We start from the raw sequence: 21,886 nt of genomic DNA, 5'->3' as shown, positions 1-21,886 counted from the left end.
CATTAGGAGAGCAGCAGGAACCTCATGAATCCTTACAGAGATCTCATACAAACCATATGCAAGTCTACCAATCACTGTGTAGTGTTTTTTTTTTTTTTTATCTTACAATGACATTATGACTTTATGTGACCTAAGCTAATGCGTTTTCTTGAAAGGTTGATACACATTGTCTCACAGCTGCTTGTGCCCAAACGCATTAGAGCAGAAGCAAGTCAGATACTGTTGATGAACGGGAACACTGCAACAATTTGGCCCCAGGCCCTGTATGACATCATCATATCATAGATCAAGGTCAATCACTTGCTTTGCAAATGTTGTCTCTCCATCATGTATTCTCTACGGCATATGACAACACACATGCTTCTTAGTGAAGACAATATCAGATACCACTCAGGAAGCAATTCTCTGCAGTCCTGAGAGTGAAGCTTTTCTGACCAAAGTGGGCACAGAATTCAATTTAATCTCAAGAGTGCATCATTTTGAATGAGGTAATATCCTGCACTGAAAACAAAAGACAAGTCAAACCCTGTAAAAAGGTTTTTGTTGCAGCCAGAGGAGTTGTCAAAGGGCTCTAATGAGACCAGTGATACAAACAGGTTTGTGGCAATTGGAAGAAAACAAGCCCATTTCCGTTGTTGTTGATTTTTTAATGAGAAGTGGTTCATAAACCATAATTGAGTACAAGACATAAAAACATACATGTGTCTCACATGATGGCGCCTCGAACGACCGCCTCTGTGTGTGGGTGCGTACTTCTGTGTTTGTTTTTAGTATTTAATTCAGTTCATTGCGACCCAACTCAGATTATTTTCACGATGGACGAGCTTCTTGTCATCAGGGACACAACACCATCTGATTTGTGTCCCAGCTTTCTCGACTCTTCCGTGGATTTAGTGGATTTACTTTACTGTATATATTGTTGTCTTACTGTATATATTGTTGTTTTATGTCCAAGTGTTGTTTTATGTACAGTGCACCAACCACACAAAAGGCAATTTCCTGTGTGTGCAAATATACTTGGCAAATAAAATAATTCTGATTCTGAATTCTGAAGACCAAACACAAGGGCAACTTATCCCCACTTGTTCTTTCATTTGGAACCTGGAAGTGTCCTTCATCTGAATGTTTGTTCAAATAATGCTGCACAGCGGTAGATTCTGTCTTTACAGCGTTGCTGTTTCTTGATATTTCCCCCCTAGGCAAATACATCAGTGTATCGCCAGACCCTAGTTGTAAGCAACCACAAGAGATATCCTTAGTTCTGATAAATAACTCCAGATAAACTCACTGTGCCTACATGTGCCCATTCATTTAAATGCAGTATGAAATGTCCCAGGTTTTGCATGATTATGTTAATGTAGGGAGAACAGAGTCGTATGTAAATGTGGCTAAGAACATGCCTTTGTTGATTAAAGCATGAATAATTCTGTTAAAAGCATTGTATTCCAATAAATAATGATCTGGGAAGTCATTACAAAACAAATAGTGCACAAGCACAATCAATCAGGCAGTCACAAGCGCCTTTTTTCCTGACTGTTCTATAAAGATTCTAAATAGGGGGGGGAAGGATTTATGTGCTACATTTAGACATACTTAATGGAATGATAGAACTGTGCTAGAGGGAATTCCCTAAGCACATGGTAATTGATGGTAACTGTTGATTGCATCGAGTCACTTAATTCTGCACTTGCTTGAACATCGGTGCAGATTAGAAAAAATACATAAACAAATAAAAACAGATAAGAGTTTGTTTGGTTCTGTTCCCTTGGTTCCACTTACTATGCATATTGATGGTAAGACAAGGCAACAAACAAATCAAATAATGGCTTGAAGTTCCGGAAGTGACTAATACCTCTGGTGGCATAGACAAGCTACAAAGACATAAGCTGTATAATATCACCATGTGGCTGGGGGACAGTGATTTACCAAGCTATCGTGTTTGGCCCACTTGAGTGCTTAGCAGAACGGGTCGATTCTATCATAATACATCTCATTTAACATTTCACTAAGCCACTTGGCACAGTCACCAGTGGAGGTTTACACTCGTAGCATGTCTGGTTGGCTCCCTGGCAGAATGCAGGTCCTTTCTGTGTTGAACACAACTCCAGCACACAGCCTTAGTGGAATTTAGGGGAATCAACACAATGTCACAACAAGTTGATAGCTGGAGAAAACCCAAACAGAGAATTGAGATGATGCAGATGATGAGAGGTTTCAGGAGGACCATGTTTCAGCATTCAGGGGTTTATCTGAGTTATCTAAACATAAGCATGCTAGATATATACAGTCTGTTCTGCCTGGTTAATATGACACAGCCCAGATCTGTAGATTTTTGTCCTATTTTGACCACTTGTGAATTCTCGGTCTATTTGAATATTGACATTATTGGATGGTTATTATGCTAAGTAGGTTTCACATTTACACACCTGTCTGCTTGTTGGTTGATTGCCTAGTTTGTACATTTCAGAAGGATTTAAGAAAACTACGGAACAAATTTCCGACTTTATGGGTAGATAGAATTTTTTTATCACTTTCTTCAATATTGGGAGATGAGATCACCTATTCACAGATTTCGCACAGAATATTAGTCGCTCCAAAAGAAGACAAAGCATACCAGCAGGGACAACCCTTTCAGTGAGTCCTCTCAACAAAGACTCTTCAATAAACAGTGAGTCGTATGAATGTAAGCAAAAGAGAACTGAAGAAAGAGATCCTCCACTATGACTACAAACAGCCACCACTGAGGAGAATGAAACCACCAACAACTTCACTAGTTCTCGACAAATGCAGAGAGGGAACTGACTAAAGCGCTTCAGGCTCAAACAGCAGTGTCCTGTACAGATATAAAAAGTGACAATCAATTATTCACAACAGGCATTTCTCCTTATGCAGGAACGCGCAGAGTGCAACAATTTTGTTTGCCCCGATTCTTTCAGTTTATAATGCAACACCAACCCTAATGGTTTCAGAAATATACTTTTACAGGACTATAACTTTCCCTTGGCTTCCCAGTGCTCACCTCAGGGACACGTCGTAGTCGTACAGTACACATGAACTATTGTACCAAAGATCACTGCTCACTGCCATTTACTTCCCCAGGAGGCATCGCCTGCTCCTCAGAAGCTTTTTTTTTAAAGGTGCAGGCTTTTTCACAGTCACTGAGGCAGCACAAACATTGCTATCTGTTATTTAAAAGACTGGCCCCATGCATTCAGATACACCATGAAGTGTGTGCAGCGTGGATGCACTTGATCAGACTTGATGGGATGAGGATAAGCACAAATCCAAGCTGGCTTTAACTCGTTAATGGAAATCTGCAACGGCCAAACAATGACGGTTATAGATTATCACTTTACATGTACATTTTCTTGCCTGGTTAAATGCTGATATCAGTTATGAGAACAAAAAAAAAAAATGATGAAAGTGAATTCTGCAATGATTATATCTTTCAAACAACTTTATCTCGAGGTTCCTCAACTATCAAAAGACATAAATAAAAAGTATTTCCACACTGGCCTTTTTAGATTTCCCAAAGTGCAAATTCCTCTCTCTGTGGCTGAGTTTGGTAGTAGACTCTACAAACATTTTTACATGGCTGTTGTTGAATTATTCATTCAATTCAGTTTGACCTACATTTCATTTTCAGAAAATGAAAGTGATATTGTCAGACTCCTGTACATCACTCAGGGCAGCAGCTCCGGCCCTGAGACAGAGAACTGCAGTAGATCTGCTTTTTATTTTCATTTTAAGTCGTTTCACAACTGATTGATGTTTTTTTTCTCAATTTTATTTTATAATGACATTTAGAATATTTTAATCATCAATATAATATAGTTGCAAGCCTGTCCAGATCTTAAAACACTTTTAAACTGATCTTTTACTGACAAATTTATATCTGATATGTAAATGAATTAACAGAGGTAAAAATGTACATATACTGTTTGCTGCAGTTCAATTATTTGTTGTGGCCAGCACTGTTTGAGGCAAATGGTAGACAAGCACTGACAGTCCACATACTATTCTCAACTGAATAAATGCCAGCAGTTCCTGGAGTGACAGCTACACATACAGCAACACAGAATATTCAGGTTGTCGTAATCTTAGAAATTACATGATTTGATTTAATAGTAAAACAGAGTTAAAAATAATAAAAAGTGATGATATTTGTTTTTTTGCGTGACATCAGTCTATTACACTGAGGTGGAGACTCCCTTCTGTTAAAATTTGCAACACAGAGCAGTTATATATTTTTAATGGAGGTACAGCAAAAGGTGAAACATCTCACACTGGCAGAGTAGTCTGAACCTGTCATGTCTGGCACATAGCAGCACTATTCTGTAACCACTGGCTTAGATCTGAGCACACATCTCAATTTTACTTCTGTTTTAAACTTACTTAACCCAGATATGTGCTCTCAGCCACTACTGCTACTGGTATGAATGCCCAGTAACATTTACATGCAGCCACATGGCAAGATAAAGCACAGAAGCCCCATATGGGAGGAGTAAATGTTAATAGTTTCATGGGCACTCAATCAGAGTCAGATCAATTTACCTGTTGATTGATTAAAACACATATCTATGTTTATGCTTAGTGTGAAACAGTTTTTATAACAAATAGAACAAATAATAAATAATGCAGAGAAGATATGCATCTATGTTTACATTTTACATTAAGAGAAAGCTTAATTCAAGATCTGCATATACGTTTACTTTTTGTGATTTATTTATTTATGTCGCTGCATGAGTCTCTATATGAGTATATTATAATGCATTGTGGCTTTTCTTTGTTATTAGTTTCCGATAAAGACTTTTTATAGGAATCATTGCCATTTTTCCCCCAATATATATCTCCCATTAAATCGTATCACAAATATTTTACCCAAAATTCCATATCTGTCAGGCCAGATTTAAATGTGGAGGAAATTAAAATTGAATATACTCTGTGGTCTGATTTACTTACTGGTTGTACATTCCTAGTCAGCGGATGAGATGTTTCCTGAAAGGTGTAAGTGAGCCATTTTTTATGCATTCTCTAAGACGTGACCACATTAGCATTGATGTAGTCAGTCTGGAGGATAGGACGTGTATTTCCTACTTTCAGAATAATACTGGGCTGTTAGGGTTTTCTATTTCAGGCTCGGGTTTCTAGACTAGATTTACCAAAGAGGGGGTCGCATAAAATATTTCTGTTACAGGTAGCTATAAGAGAATACCATTTTATACAACAGAGTCCTTATATATAAAGTCATAGAAAGTGAGAATGACAATCATGTAGCCACAACCTTTTTTTCTATATATACCTTTCAAAAGAAATGATGACTCAGATGAGCATATGATAATGCATTGAGATTGAAAAAAAGAGGCCAACGGCTGAACCGGAGGCAAAAGAAACAGAAACACTATAGCTGCTTCATTGGACTTGGATTTCTTAGAGTGAATCCATTATGTATGGTGAAAGGGTAGGATTATGCACATTAACCATTCTCAAGAAACCCATTGCAAGAAAATGGATATGAATTGACAATCACATCCTCTTAATTTCACATGGCAGTGAATACAGGAACTGTCGTATTCTATGCAACTGGGTCGCCAGCCAAGCAGCTCAGCTTACATTTTGTTATGGTTTATTCCATCCAATAGTGTCAGTTGCTTTGTCATATGAAATTTATGAGGGATGGGGGGGTCTTAACTGCTGAGGAGCTGAAAGTGGGTCATAATCTAAAGATACAGTGGTCGCTGCACTACAGGAGTGTGACCCTTGGCATTCACCTATAAAATCCTCTATATCCTCCCAGAAAGGTCAAGTTCTATTGTTTATGAAATCCCATGTGTATAGGCAGAGCTTGCCAACGTTTCCCATTCAAACTATTTACTTTGGCGGTCTACCCTGGTATATTAAATCTGCCCAGGTAGATTAAAAAAAACACTCAGTTTCAAATTAGAAGAGCTTGTTCACATGTAACTGAATGACTTGAGGGGTGTCTGTGTGCCTTGCTATGCCTGCATATGAGATGTTCAGGGATACAGAGGAAATGGTAGTCTCTTCCAACAGTCTTCCTGTAAGAGCACATATATAAATTGCAGCCAAAGTGGGTTACACTCCCCCTCTCGGAACTGCATGATACTCTGTGTGTACATCAGTTACATGCCGTGCCACCCACCGACACAAGTAAATTCTCCACCTGTGGGAAACACAGCTTGCATTGATCCCTACAATGCGACACAGCTGGATGGAGATCAAGCTGTGAAATGTACTGTAGACCTCCAGTGCATGGAAAGAACAACGGACACTGTGGGGAAGCTGCTCCAGCAGCGACAGTCACTGGATAAACAAGCAAACTAGAACTAATGTGTGACTGGCTGCTCTTCACACTGTGTATAAGGTGAATCCCTGCTGTCCTCTGCAGAGCACAACAAATTTACCCTAGGAAGCTAAAATTCAGTTGTCAATCACTTTTGGTTACCTTTCCTTTCAGAGACAGCAAATACCACTACACTACTTTGCAGCAGCACTGTGTTTGACATTGGAAAATAACACGATAAAACCAAAAACAACATACAACACAAACATTCTTTCATTTAAAATCTTTAAAGAAAAAAAGTTTTAGAAAACTGTGGAAGAAAACACATTGCCAGAAGACGCACAGCCACATACAGTCAATCATTGTTTTTTTTATGATTTTCTAAATGAGTACTGTCCAACACCCGGTGTACAAACGCATATGCACAGAAAAAAGGAACAGATTCAAGATTCAAGATTTTTATTGTCAAATGCACAACAATAACATTAAGCAGTCGAGGGCAGTGAAATGCTTGAGTCTCAGGCTCTCTTCTAACAATGCTCAAGTAATTACAACCGATACAATAAGAAGTGCATTTGTGAACACAAATCTCTGAATGACAGCATCCACAGCTTCTGCACACTTTCTCTGTCTGGCCCCAGAAGTATTAAGTCTGCAGAAAGTCTGGAGAACAGACGTGAGAACAGGGCAAGGGATTCCCTGCTGGATTCACAGAGAGCGAGTGGGGCTGTCATACACATAGAGGACACGGATGAAGATGTCAAGAGAGTTGTGGTGATAAGAGTCAATGCCGCTGTCTGAGTTTGAAAGAAAATCATGTGATCACTGCAGCGGAATTAATATGTTACTTCCCGTCTGTGCCGGCTGCTCGACCTCTCGCTTCTCCAAGCATTTGTTGCAGATGTGAAAGCGTCTGTGCAGAGAATCTCCCGCTGAGTTTTGCATTTGTGAAAAGCAAACAGCAGGGAAAGTCTGTACCAAATTCTCCTGACTTCCCCCGCCGGTCATGTCTGAAAACCAATTTAGATATCAGCTCCATGGTTTTTTTCCATCAAGATCTATGAATTATTCTGTGATAAAGCCCCATCTCGCAATGTTGAAGAAAATGAAAAAAATTCCAGGATCTAACCAAACTTAATTGGCTTTTCCCTTCCCTCTGCAGTTTACTTCCATCAAGTCTCATTTTAATCCCTTCAGTAGTTTTTGTGGAATCTGGGTTACAAGCATGCAAACCAATAGGAGTAAAAATATAACCTCATTGCCGGATATAAATATAACTGTTCAATATGCGCTCAACCTCTGCATGACCCCGTCAGTGCTGGGTAATGCTCTTACTCTTTGTCATTGTAGTTCCATATAATATATATATATATATATCACTGCTCAACGATATAATCACACACAGTTATGGCATTCTAGATAAAGACAGCACTAAATTACATTTCTATTTCAGTTTGTCTGTCTCGCTCAGCCACTTGCACCCTGGGGCTCACCATAGTTGTGGGTTTAACCCACAACACTGTGTGAAATGATCTTTACAATCCTGGACAGGGTCCGTATATATAAACAGGGAAGAGTAGTGACTTTATCTCTTTGAATGAAACACAAGAATAACCAAATCCTTTCTTGACTTGTGTAAACTCATAGGATTTCTTTTCATTGCTCTTCTTACAGTTGCGTGATGTGGTGTTGTCAGTGGGAAAGGTAATCTGTTGGTGGTTGGATTCGCCTAAAACAAGTCAGGGATCCGTCAAATTCTAAATGTCAGGTTTGAATTACAATAAGGAGCTGTTGGACACACATGCTTCACTGGTTGGTGTAGTCCCGACAGCTTTCAGAGGGAGTTTCAAAACTAAAACTGAATTTAAAAGGTTAACACTTCCACAGATGAATGAGAAGGCGAAGACTTGGTGTTGGATTTATGAATGCCATGCAAAGAGACAGACGCCGCACAGAATTGGATTTTAAAATGTAATGCTAAGTAGAGAGTTGTTACAGAATATGTTGGCACTTTGCTTCATGTAGATGTTCTCACTATTGTTTTGCCCGGCTTGAAACAAAATTTTTTCTTCTTCTCAGTCATCTTAGTAAAAGCAAACCCGGAAGCATTCTCAAGCACAGAGAGATTGTGGAGATGGTAACAGAACGAAAAGAAAAAACACAAATCATTGTCAACAGAATTGAAAGATCACAGGACATATGTATACAATTTTAACTTGGTTAAGAAAACAATATTAACGTTGTTTGTTTTTTAATTAATAATTGACTGTCTAGTGTTGCAGTGTTGACAGGAAGCCACAGTACCTGACAAATTTAATGTTTTAGACTTTGACCTGTGCACATTCTAGAGTAAAAAAAACAGCAAAGGTGCCAGACAGACCTGAGAGATGTAGTCGACTCATGTTCGCCTGAAGGGCATGATTCACGAGAAAGTCTTTTGGTGTTACGGGATTTTAAGTGGTTAACTGACCTGCAAAGAAAGGGTCATGAATGAATTCTAAATCCAACAGCTAAACAGCTACAGAGATTTGATGTGTGTAGTATACTGTGGGTCGTCTGCTTCCTTTTCATTCCCTTGCATTTTGAATGAGCTGCAGGCAACGTTAAATCCAATGTGTCTGTGGGGGGGTGGGGGTGGGGAAGGAGATTCACCGGTAGTCCTCGTATATCTCGTGCATGGATTAAAGACTCCCAGACAGATCTTATTCGGGTTAAATAAGTGATGTGTTTTAGAAATGTTCTGACATAAAAAAATCCATCTGTTTTTTTTCCTCCATGTGCAACTCACAAATTCATTTTCTGACCATGCAGGCCTCTGACTAGATTTGAACCAAATGTGGGGATGTCCTCACATCATGGCATGGCTGCCAAAATGTACCTCTACTATCTGTAAATGTGCCAAGTATTTGCATAGAAGGTGAGAAGTGAGTCACAATATTCAAATTTGCCAAGTGGAATTAGCATTAACATCCTGAGAGATGGTCAGCGTGTAAACCGACTATAAGCTTCAATCCATACATGACCTATATATCAAAAGACAGATGGATATCTCTAATGATGAATGAAAGTGAAAATGCCTGCTACTGGCATGTAAAAAAACATGTTTCACTGTTACAGACACAGAAGTCATGATGGATTACTCACTGCGTCAGGGTGTCTAGACAGTTTAGTTAGGCTGAGGTTGGTTCATGTTGGTTTAATGAGACTTGACAGAACATCTGTCCAGGGGAACATCTGCTCTGGGAACACTTTGGGGTGCCCAAGGAGGAACCGGCCTGAGGAACAATTTGGACCACCATGCTATACCTGCTGCACAACTCGAAGGGAGGGAGGGACTAAACCTTTAGTAACTAAAGGCAGATGTGAAAAACACGTTGTCTCTTAATGCCATAATTATATTTGAATTAATGTGATAACTATTTCCTGAAAAACTATTTTCCATTTCCTTTCAACCTTTTGATCCAATTTAAAACACTTAAAGGGTAGGTGAATTATTATTTCTAAATTAATTGGATGTGCCAAAACCATTGGTCCTAAACTGCATAAGATTTTAACAATGTGCATATACATTGTAGATTATGTACAATATTAAATACAGACACAGGTGACAAATCAAAGGAAAAATAACATCACACAAACATTAAGTGTCTTGGTGTTGGGCCATCATGAACCATCAGAAAAGTGTCAATGTGACTGAATTCTACTGGAGTAATGAAACATTATTCTTCTGTTCTGAGGAAGGTGTTGGAAGGAACTTCAACCCGTCAGTCCAAAGTCTCCCAAAGTTATTCTACTGGATTAATATGTGATGATTGCAAAGGCCAATGTTGAATGAATCACACCAGTTGCACACTCAGACCTCGCAGTGATCCTCTCCTTCATCGTCATTCTGTTTATCTAGTAATTTTCCTATAATTTATTATATCCAAGTGTGTCTATATGAAAAATACTAAACTTCACAGTAACATAAATAAATCACCAAAGAAACGTAGCCGCATTAGAGCTCTCACCTCTTACATTTAAATTCCTCTGCTTGACTGGCTGAAAATATTCGCTGACCCCGGCTGAAATGGCCCATCTTGCACACGGGGTAAAAATATACCAGTGGAGAGATGGATAGACCCTCGTAATGGAATGTGATCAAGGTCAAAGTAGTGAGGCTCAAAGACCTTCAAGTGCCTGGTGGTGATGTAACACTCGCAGAGAGGCGGGTTGGGGCAGAGCAGGCACTCAGAAAACATCTTTACTCCAGCAAACTCATACCATACTACAGAGCACCATTCATGTAACACGTGATTTTAGAAGAACTTAGGAAATGAATCATTATCAAAAAACATGAATGTCATCCTGCAGTATTTGTGTCTGCTTTACATATTCCTGGCGACCATGAGGGATGTGGAAACTTCAACTGTGTGATATGCTGATGACAGAAGGTTGATATTTACGTCTAGTGTGATTGAGAAAATTGAGATTCAGACTTGAGTCAATCTTCCTCCCTCAGTCCAACTCCCTCAAAGCGAAGGAGGCTTTTTCTCAGTGATTTAAATTCACAGAGGGCCAGAGAGTTTCAAAGAGCTGCTTAGCATTGTTATACAATAGCTGAGGCGGCAACAGAGGTAAAGGCTGGAGGCTGAGGGGTGTTTCAATATCTACAGGGCTTAAGGGAAATGTTGACACAAAACAACTGCACAAATTAATCCAATAAAATGAAAAGATCACTCTTCCTCCTTGAGCTTATATACTGTGGTATTTACACTGTTCAGAACTGATAGAGAAGAATGAGCTACTCGATACATCTCTCCTCAACCTCCAGTCCACTGACCCTGGACAATTCTAATCTTAAATTCATAAATATAGGTCAGTGATTATGCCCTGCTTAGCATGGGGGTTTACATTGAACATAACACAGTATTCCCTGTGTAAATAACATTTGCATCTGCGATCTCACTTAGACGTGATGTAATGTGCAGTGGCTGAATATGTGCTGGTAGAGTGACAGCTATCCTCGTTGTTTCCTGTTTTTTTTCATACATGCTGCATCTTCACTAGAGGAGGAAGAGGCCACTCCATGAATAACAAGGAATTTACTCCATCCCAAACGATAAGCGACAAGGGTGTATATAGCATGTTAAGCCTTTGAGTGCACTGTGCAAGACTGTGCAACCCCCCCACAGCACCATCAGTGCAATAATCCAGCCGTATTCTTGTAATGGCCCACTGGTTTGACCTAATCCGTACTGACACAACATGAATAAAGTCCATAAGTAGACCTTCCTACAGTACGCTACATGGTGAGCAGGGAGACAGTGGTAATGGAGAAAGGACATTCTAATAGAGGATCACACGGCAACATGACCTGATACAAATCTATGATTGTTATTCGTGCACTCAGACAAACATACAGTGAAGCGTGTTGGGAATTTGCTGTTCCAGCGTTCCATGTTTCCAGGCTTGTACGGTTTCTCCCTCTGGACACTTTTTGCCACAGTCTCTTCAGAGATCTAACACTGATCGCCACGTTGTGTTTAAGTGATAAAAGGGAAAGAAATTCCTCGTGACCAAAACAGATTCTGAAGAGCGATTTCATCAATTCATCGACACACGGCATGAAGAGGTAGTTTATCAGTTTGTGGAAAGTAACCTTTATCAATCTCAAAAGATCGGTTTGAGATTCAAAAATATGATTTAGTTTGACTTCATTCTCGACTTTGTTTTCATGTGGGGTAACATGAGGTGAGTGCTATGACACGGAAACTGTGTTGGGAGCCCGCTGAGTCTCAGTAAATGTAATGGAAAGCAAAACACATGATTTAAAAGATTGATCCACATAATAAGGCCTGTATTGACAGTATCAGAGATCCAGTGGGTGGAATCAGTGCATCCCTCATAGTCAGCACAAATTAGTAGAAGCTGAAGCAGATTTTCAACAACGTATTTTTTTTATTTTACTGTCAATAATTATCAACAATTAAGATCCTGCAATATTTATTTATATTTCCATTGTCAGGCTTAACAGGAATCTTACCAGACATGCACATTAGACTACACACTAACCTCTCTTTCATTATCCTTGCCCACTCATCCTGCTCAGGGTTATCAGGGGCTGAGAAGCAGGGAAAAGGAAACTATTGATGTTCTCAACCATTAAACTACAAAATCACCTCTCTCCTTTATGTACAGATCCTTTCTGACCCTCCTTATGTTGCACTGGTTCTCATGGGTAAACTGGGGCTGGTGTTTTAAAAGCAACTTTTTTCAATCAAAACACATCTATTCAGTGTCCTTTTTATAGCGACAAAGGCAGGGACAGCTGTCAGCTGCTGCGGAGCTTGTATTTTGCCAGGCTCTATTCAGAGAGGCTTTTCTTCTGTCAAAAAGGGCGCTTGCTGGTTTTTCTTGTCCTCCGATCCTCTGGCAGAGCAACAGAGAGAAATCTTCTGAACAAATAAGATTTGTTCCGTATTCTGAGATGTTTTCAGGCCAGAAACTACTATGAGGTCTTCTGGGTAGTTGAGGCACATTGTTAAGACGACTACAAAGGGATAATACCAATCAGGGTTGGTGGGCCATGAACAATGCAATGAATGTGCTTTTGTTAAGGTACAAAGCTTATCGTGTGACACTCCCCTCGAAATCTTGTTAATCATCTTGATATGTTCTGACTGAAAGTAACAACTTGAGTTCAAATCAACAGGGTGTGTTAAGATTTGAATTTAACTTAAAATTAAATTAAATTTAACTTGAATTGGCCAAATCTAGTTTTTGTGATTCAAAACACTAGAGTGTAAAATGTGATGACAAGACTCTACTAAAGCACTTACAGCTCTACTAAAGCAGCATCTGGCTGTGAAATGTTTGTTTAGTTTGTACTGGTGTGAGAGTCAAGCTCATGGGAGTTTTTATTTTAATGACAGATTTTGCTTCTCCATGTTGCGAAATCTATTTTTTGGAAAAATCCCTGAAACACTTCCAGTGAAACACTTGTTCGTGGTGCCAGTGTTCAGGTCATTTACAGCTCAACCAGCTTTAATCCCATTAACTGTATTGCTCCTGCACTCTGAAAGTTCCCAATAGGTCCGGCGGGCCTGCCTGAACTAGTCATGCGCGAGGAATAGTCAGAAAAGCACATTACTCATTGGGAATTGATTGCATCAAACCCAGACTGCAGCATAGTGGGACTGCAGATCAAAACCACTGCCATCCGCGAACGGCAGACAGCCCCCGGGGGAAAGCCATACTGCTTTCAGATATCACAGAGAACAAACTACCAAGGCCAATGTAAGATATTGTTAGATTTAAAAAGAATGTTTCTGGAAGGTATGACAATAAGCACCTCATTCCAATCCAATGTATCAGTCAGAGCAAAAAATAGCAAAATAGGGAGAGTTTCCATGGTATTTATATTTGTATGTATGTTCTGTTTAAAATGCCTACAACAAAAGGTTGATGCCAATATTTTGCCCTCATTCCTGTGTGACATGAAAATCCAATTTGTGGAAATGAGACACACCACTGACTTTACGTGACATTTCTCTGACAGCGCCCTGACACCACTTGGCACCATTTTGGCCAAAAGGAACATTTTAAAGTGCATCTATAGAATGGCACTCAGTTGAGCACAGATCTCTGCCAAAGATCTTTGAAGTCAATCAAGCTTAAAAAAAAATTGGATCTGCTCCAAAGTTAAATGGCTTGCTGGAACTATGTCGCATGCTTCCATCAAGTTTCATGGAAATCAGTTTTTGCATTATCCAAACAAACAAACATGAAAACATAAACTCCTTGGCAGAGAACCAAAAATCACAACCTATATCTAATCACAAACCAAAACACATAATTTACTGTCTAACTTCTGCTGGAATTTGAGATTTAAAAAAAAAGTATTTCTGGCAGTAAGACTTAGCCTGAAGCTGCCGTATGCTATTCCTGGTAAGAAAATGGGCCCTGCTGGCCTACATACCTGCCTCCTGCAACTGTTTAATGGACTAGATCTGATGAACCTGAAAAGCCAAATTGCTCCAAAAGGCTGTTACCACGCAGAGCTGACCACTCTGACCTGATTGTTTAAATCAGCTCTCTGCTGCTGTGAAACAGGCTGGTGCTCAATGCTCACACGTTTTGTTTTCATAATGAAAGTACAGAGGAGGATCTAAAGGGACGAAATTTATGAGCTGAAAAGTTTGGCTTACTTCCTACTGAAATGTGGGAGGATGATATAATACTTCAGATGTTCACCACATCGTGTCAGACTTTGATACTGAGGCTGTTTTTCACTTTGTAGAGGCTGCACCTACTAACTCTCATTGCTTGAGTGTAGCTACTATTCCATTGACTGGAGTAAAATCCATTTCTGTGCATTTCGTAGGTTTTGGCCTGTGAATGAACTTATAGCCCTGAATGGTTATACTGACTCGAGAGCTGCAGAGTTTTGGATTGTTTTGCTCATTGAAGCCGACTTTGCTACTATTGGATTGAAACCTACCAAAACGTGGTAAGTAAACCACAAAGTGCCTTTGCACTTACTAGTTTGTAGCCTCTGAATCTTTCATGAACAGCACATGCTTGTAGCGGAGAAACTGGCCAGAGCCTAACAGTTTTATAGGTATGGTGCAAAAATGTTTAAGCGTATGGCACGACAGAGGAAATAAATCAACCTTTCCAAATAGATGGCAATGGTTAGAATAAATTAGAATATGGTAAATATGCAAATGTCCAAAGGAAGGCTTGGGAAAATCCACAATAATATGACTTAGGCTTAATATTGTCTATGATTTGTTGTGAAAAAAAGATCAGTTCAGTCAAACTGGAAAGCTGCTTCTGGTTGTCACGCCCTCAGACAACATTCGTTAATTATTGAGGAGGAACGTTTTTAAGTTGTCACAGCTGAGGAAAGACAAAACCAGACGAGGATGAATGTGCAGTGAAAGAAAAGTTCTCTCTTGGCTGAGTGCCACTGCTGACAACCTAAACTGTGTCATCACTCTGGATGTGTAAAGATGTTCTAGGGTGGTTTCCAACACTGCTGCTTAGCAGGGATTCAGTCTGACAGTTTGTTAAAATACAGCTGAAACAGAATCATATCCCCACCAGTAGTGTCTGCTGGCAGACAGCTTTTTCCTGTCACACAATAAAATCCAGAATCCTTCAATGATAGTGACAGATTGTTGCCACTCAGCTTCTCATCCCACTGGCCTCAGAACATTCGCTGAGGATATTAAGGGATTTGGCCAATAACATAGTGGACTGACTATTCTGTGCAATTACATTAACAAAAAATATCTGCACTGTTTGCAGGCAACACAGACTGGACTGTTGTCAGAGCAGAGAGGATCCCCGGAAACAAAATGCCATACAATCAGTAAATGTGTCATTCATCCAGAGTAAACATCTGTCGCGAACTGATCCATTGGCCCACTGAACTCTCCCTGCAGAGGTCAGAGGGCTTGATATCTTGACAACAACATGCTGGGATGTGTTTAATATGAGGTATGGGGCTTATGTTTAACACACGTTAGAACTCTGCTGTCTGCTGAATGTCTGGAGCTACAGCATTTTGAGTTCTGGTTGATTCCCTTTCCTCCAATTGATCAAAAGCCATTTCAATTTCCTCATGTGCCTTTCCTTCAACCGTCCATACACTGCTCGAACCAATCGCATGCAGTGATGTTCAGCATCTCCCCCGAGGACACCTCCGTCATGCAGATCAAACCTTGGAACTAATGAACGACCCACTTTACCTCCTGAGTCAAAGGTGACCTTGACATCATGCCAAAAATATTAGCAGTGTTTTTAAAGCACACACTCTCTGAGCAGGGGAGAGATGGAGCCAATCGCACCCAATCCCAGCTGACCTCACCAGTGAGATGCAGGGTAGGGAGGACGAGAAGGAATCTCAGGGCAATCACACAGAGACAAACAACCATTTACACTCACACCACCATGGTATGGTTCCACTCAGCACCCACCATTGCAATTCAATTAAAAGGAATTAATTTAACTGAACTTGGGCCCTAGTGTGAAAACGTTTTAAGCAAATTAAGAGCTAGGAATTTTTACAACACTTCACCGAATGATTTCCTTTGCCAGAGAATCCAAAGAATCAATGGAGAGATAGAGAAGAATCACTGCACGTCAGCACCATCAAATAGATTGGACACACTCTTCATCACTTACATAACAGAGTGTGCATATCAAATTCAATGAGACAGCGCTTCAAAAGCAAGCAACATAGCTTAAAACGAAAACAAAATTGCCTACCTTATCGGTGTAAGGTGCTTCTCCAAGGTTAATCCCCTCTTTAGCCAGTTTATCCCTTATCAGTACCTTCAGCTTCAGTTTGGGATAAGTCACAAAGTCATTACAATCTGTGTATCTCAGGTTATGGTTTCCAGGACAGGAGACCTGGTGAACTCTTGCGGTCCCCGTGTGTGAACCCAGCGTCAGGAAGTCCACCTCTCGGTCTGACTGTGAGGTGTGGTGACAGGCAGAGGCGTCCAGAGGCTCTAAGGTGAAATAGTAACCTGTTGCTTTTCGATTCTCCTCCTCTTTCAGCCTCTCCACCGCTGTGAGCAGCCTGTGCCTGTGATACTCGATGCGGACACCTATGGCATCCAGGTCCGGCTCCCCGATCTGCTTGCAGACCTCCAAGTCGTCGTACCCGTTGTCTATGAAGGCCTCCACGTACTGGGAGAGATCGAGCTTGGAGAGCCACTCGAGCACGAGGTTTGGCCCCTGGCTCATCTTGAGACAGGATGCAGGGAGGCCTCTACCTTAGGTGCAAACCATCATCTCCATTCACATTGCTGCTGAGGCTCTCGAGCGCTGTGACCCATGTAATCCCCACGTTACACACAGTTCTGGGGTCAATTCTCCAAAGCAGACACATCTAATAGTCGTTGGAAGAGCCTGAGAAAACAGAGCAAACTAAAAGTTAGACATTATTCTGTAGGAAGATTTTGAATGAAGATCAAAGGCAGTGAATGTTTTCATCGCCTCGGAAATTGCTGTATATTTGTGAACGTGCCCCAACAACACAGTTTTGCCCTTCACACATTCATACAGTGCAACCATCTGCAGCCCTCTATCACACACAGCCATCAGGAGCAATATCTGGGTACAGTTTATTGCCTAAGGACTCAGCGAATGGGGCAGACTGGGATCTAACCATCGACCTTCTGGTTGTTTGACCCACTCAGCCACCAGAAGCCATTTAATATAGGAAACATGAGGAGTAACAGATGCACTGGTTTTCTTGTGCAAAGACAGTTTCAGGGTTGTTTGTTGACCCGGACCTTGGACATGTCCTGGAGGCCTCTCCTTTCTTCCAACATTTTTCACGTGCCCTTGAACTGCAGTGTTGCTATTCTGATATTCATACAGTCAGTGCATCTATGTGCAGCCCAGGGACACTTGAACGGCAGAGACTGAGATCGAGCCTCTCAACCTCCTGAGCAGCAGTCGCCCAGAAGCCGTTTAAACTGGGAACTCTGTGCTGAAAAAGACGCCCCTGTTATGGTTTTCATCATCAGGGTCAGTTTCAGGGTCGTTTGTTGACTCCGACCTTGAACTTCTCCGACCCCATTTTTCCTCTGCACATCCCAACTGGTCGGGGTGCATGGCAGCCCCTATTTTTTTCAATCAAGCAATCAAATTGTATTTGTTATTGCCCATGTTCCAAAATCATTATTTGTCTCATAGGGCTTAACAAGGTCCAACACCCCCTGTCCTTAAAGGGATAATTCACCCAAAAATTTAAATGATTATCTACGTACCTCTATGCCGACAGAGGTGGTGACAGTTGTGGGTGAAGTGTTTGAGTCCACGACTCCCTTTTTGAGTTTCAGGGGCAAACAGACTTGCAGCCAAATCCAATACAATTGAAGTAAATAGCGACCGATTCTCAAAACGACAGAAGAACCTGTGGTGTCATCAAAGTGTCCGTTAGCCCCGAGATTCAATTCGACCCGATATGGCCTCATTTACCCAGCCCCCTCCTCTCCATCGGCATATTGGTAGATAATGAGTGAATTTAAATGTCTGGGTGAACTTTCCCTTTAGCCCTCAGAAAAAACTAATAAACATTCGCCAATTGCTCACAGTTGATGGGATCCTTTGTAATATCGTAAAGTGCCTTGAGATCATGTTTTTTGTTATTTGGCGGAATACAAATGAATTGTAATTGAACTTATGTCAAAACTAATCAATGTGATGTTTTAAAGTCCAATCCGAAGTTCAGGGTCAGGTGCCTCCGAGGGTCCCTGACTTCTCCATGATGGACCGAATCCTAAAGTTATGGTTAGAAAAACCAAAGTCGAGTAGGTTTCTCTAAACCCTCCCCCCCCCCCCCACGCTGAAGATGAGGGGGCTTCGGATGGACGGAGGGGGGTGGGGGGTACACGGTAACAGTTGGCTTCCTCTCCCGCTGCTTCCATCCTCTTTGTCTCATTCCACCGCAACCGTTAGAGAGGCGAGACGCCCCCCGGTCCAATCCCACACTCAACCCGGAGCAACAATTACGAGGTTGCCGCCGAAGCCCCAGCGGTAAACACACGTTACACACACACATGGAGGAACCGGGAGCGAAAGGGCTAACACAGGGAAGGAGAGTGAAGTAGTGTTAGTTATCTACCTGTTCGCAGAGGACCCGCTGTGGTTGGACTTTGTGCTCCGGCTTCAGACCCTCGCAACTTTGCTCGTGGCTCCGCTCGCTCCGCCGTCTCGGACGGTCTGAGGAGGAGGAGGAGGAGGATGCTGCCAGTGCGGCGGCTGCTGCTGCTGCTGCTGCTGCTGCTGGAGAGAAGAAGACCCCGCCGAGGACACCAGCGCCACCTGCAGGGGCTTCTGGGACGCGGAGCAGACACAATAGAATACAATTAAATAAAATACTTATACTATTCCAGTACAAGTAGGTTATTCGATTTTGTTAGTCACTTAGTTTTTAAGAGAGAGAGAGAGAGAGATAGAGAGATTTGATGGAGAGAGCTGAATAGAGGGAGAGAGCTGAATAGAGGGAGAGAGAGATGGACAGATAGATGATAGAGAGAGATAGAGGATGGAGTGAGAGAGAGATAAATAGATAGAGATTGATAGATAGATGATGGAGAGAGAGAGAGATAGAGGATGGAATGAGAGAGAGATAAATAGATAGAGTGATAGATAGATGATGGAGAGAGAGAGAGAGAGAATGAGAGAGGAAGAGAGAGATGGATAGATATATAATAGAGAGAGGGAGTCAAATTTATAGATGGATGAGAGATGAATAGATAGATAGATAGATAAATAGATAAATTAGATAGAATAGATAATTGAGTGAGAGAGAGATGGGTAGATAGAGAGAGAGAGATGATTAGGTAATGATTAGGTAACTGGATAGAGAGCACATGGTGCGTCACTGAATATGTATATCTGGGTATAAAAATAAAAAATGAACAAAATATGTTAAGCTTCTGGCCATCTGAAAAAGGCCTGCAAAAATAATTTCTGCTTCTTTGTTGAGATAAAAAAAAGTTTCTTTGAAAAATGTTAAACATCTTTTTACTTTTGCATAATCAACTATGAGTCAAGGAGTGAAAAGGACATCCCTCAGGACTATTAGTGTTGGAGAATACACTACCAGGGTGCTTGATCTATAATCTACAGGTGACATGACCTCTGACCTATGGAGGCATATTTCCCAAAAAATATTTCCATATTTGAGCCAATGAAAAATTCATTTCTAAATAATGTCGGAGAGTAAATAAGAAAACATGAATCAAAAAAACACAAGACAAAACATGTTATGATTGGTTTTACATTTATTTTTCCATTGCACAATATCTATATATATATATATATACTGTATCTACAGTCTAAATTGTTTGTGGCAGCAGATTAAGTCAGACATCCATGTGAAATTTGTTTAATAAAACTGTACAAAAATTGCCTACTATGAGAAAATACTGCAACTCCACAGATATTCATCCCAGAAGACATATGGACAGGATGGAAGTATATGGCGAGTGAGAAACCCTTGAGCTCTCCTGCACGCTGCTGGGAGCCGAGCCTCCATTTCAATGCATTTTTACAGTGCACTGAAAGCAAGAGTTTTCATGAAGCAGAACAGGTAACATAAACAGATGTACCGGTAAAATAAATAGAATCTCTCACACTTGACACACTTGGCATGAGGAAACAAAGAGAAAGAATGGAGAGGCATCCGATGCGTGGTGAGAACTTCAGCTTTGTTCAACATGGTGGTAAATACAAATGCCAGAACAGACAATCTCTAAGAGGGATAATACGTGGTTGTTTCAAGTTTGTTAACACTTAATATCATGCATCCTTCAATGTGCAATAAGAGACCATTTAGGACATATATGTTGCGAACTGAAGCACTTTAAAGTCGAGGCCACACTTTTCAGAATGTCTCAGTGGCCCAGTGAGAGGGGACGAATCTCCTGCAGGAGCTGAGCTTGAATCTGAGATGAGCGTGATGAATATATAACCAGAAATGTTCACTGTCCAGTCTGGACCATGGACAGTTATGCACAAACATTGTTTGGACATTGACGTTGATTTATCCTATCCCAAAGATTACATTAAAGGTTGTCATTTTAAATAATTCTTGAAATTAAAAGTATATTTATATATATATAATTGTTTTCAAATATATAAATATATCGTAGTATCATTAACCTTCGACGAAAACAAATCTGAGAATGAAGCAATCAGCATAATTGGCAAATGACATAGATAAGCATAAGTTCTGTCATGGTTTGGTCCTTTCAAAAAGAAGAAAATGGGACACGAAAGAATTAACACATTAAAAATCATACTAACAAAATAATTCTAAGTACAAAAAATAGTGCAAAACCCACATCCCTGCTCTGTCTGGGTTTATCTCAGTAGTTTTTAGAAGAGCAGATTAAAACCAGCCAGTTAAAAGTGAAGGGCTTTATTCCAAAATGCTTTATATCTATCTTGGAGAAAAACTTTTTTGGGGTGTAACTGAAACCTCAACAGCTTCTACATCTATACGGTTTAATACTCTCCAATCTAAGAAAATGTCTCAAAACCTCTCACAGTATCTCTCGGGTTTAACCTTATGCCTGCGACCGTTTGCCTTGAGTCTGTGTTACGTGATTTTCTTTGGTGGAAATCTCATTTTGGAATGAACTCTTCAAATTCACTGCTGTCTGAACACGCCAACAGCAGCCTGGGACAGCAATGAGGGTGTCACGCCTGCAGGAAGAAGCTAAAGCTGATCTATTTTCACCCCTACACACAGTTGACTTCTTGGCTTAGTAGCGCTGTCCCAGGAATCCAGACTGACTCTCACACCATTTGGGAAAATCAAGACAACTCTGTGAAATTAAGCAACTCTTTGGTGTCGGAAAAGAACATGGCTGCAAGCGTACAGTATGTCACGTTGCCCTGAACCTGCACTGTCAGATTTGTGTCCAGCTGTCCCCGTTATTTACAACATTTGGCAGCGACCTAGACTGACAGAAGTCTATTCTCTCCTTTCAAATTAAAAGACAAACTGATAATGCTCCTACGTCGACACAGAATAGCAGCATATCCTTGCACCTTATGGAACCGAAA

The 21,886-nt window shown here is 40.7% G+C and overlaps 1 protein-coding gene across 1 annotated transcript in view; it reads right to left on the bottom strand.

Moving 5' to 3' along the window:
• The window catches only part of LOC133962306 (SAM and SH3 domain-containing protein 1-like), a 47,883-nt gene extending 28,818 nt beyond the window's left edge, over positions 1 to 19,065 (bottom strand). Inside the window, exons 1-2 of the mRNA XM_062397853.1 lie at positions 18,933 to 19,065; positions 16,562 to 17,209 (exon numbers count right to left, since the gene is read on the bottom strand). Of these exons, the coding sequence (XP_062253837.1) occupies positions 16,562 to 17,044 (483 nt within the window). The 5' untranslated portion in view covers positions 17,045 to 17,209; positions 18,933 to 19,065. The remainder of the gene's footprint in view (positions 1 to 16,561; positions 17,210 to 18,932) is intronic.
• Positions 19,066 to 21,886: the final 2,821 nt, after the last annotated feature.

The sequence above is a fragment of the Platichthys flesus genome, chromosome 10 (assembly GCF_949316205.1).
Source record: "Platichthys flesus chromosome 10, fPlaFle2.1, whole genome shotgun sequence".
Lineage (NCBI taxonomy): Eukaryota > Metazoa > Chordata > Actinopteri > Pleuronectiformes > Pleuronectidae > Platichthys > Platichthys flesus.
Note: the sequence above shows the minus strand (reverse complement) of the source record. Positions and strands in the feature narration are given on the sequence as shown.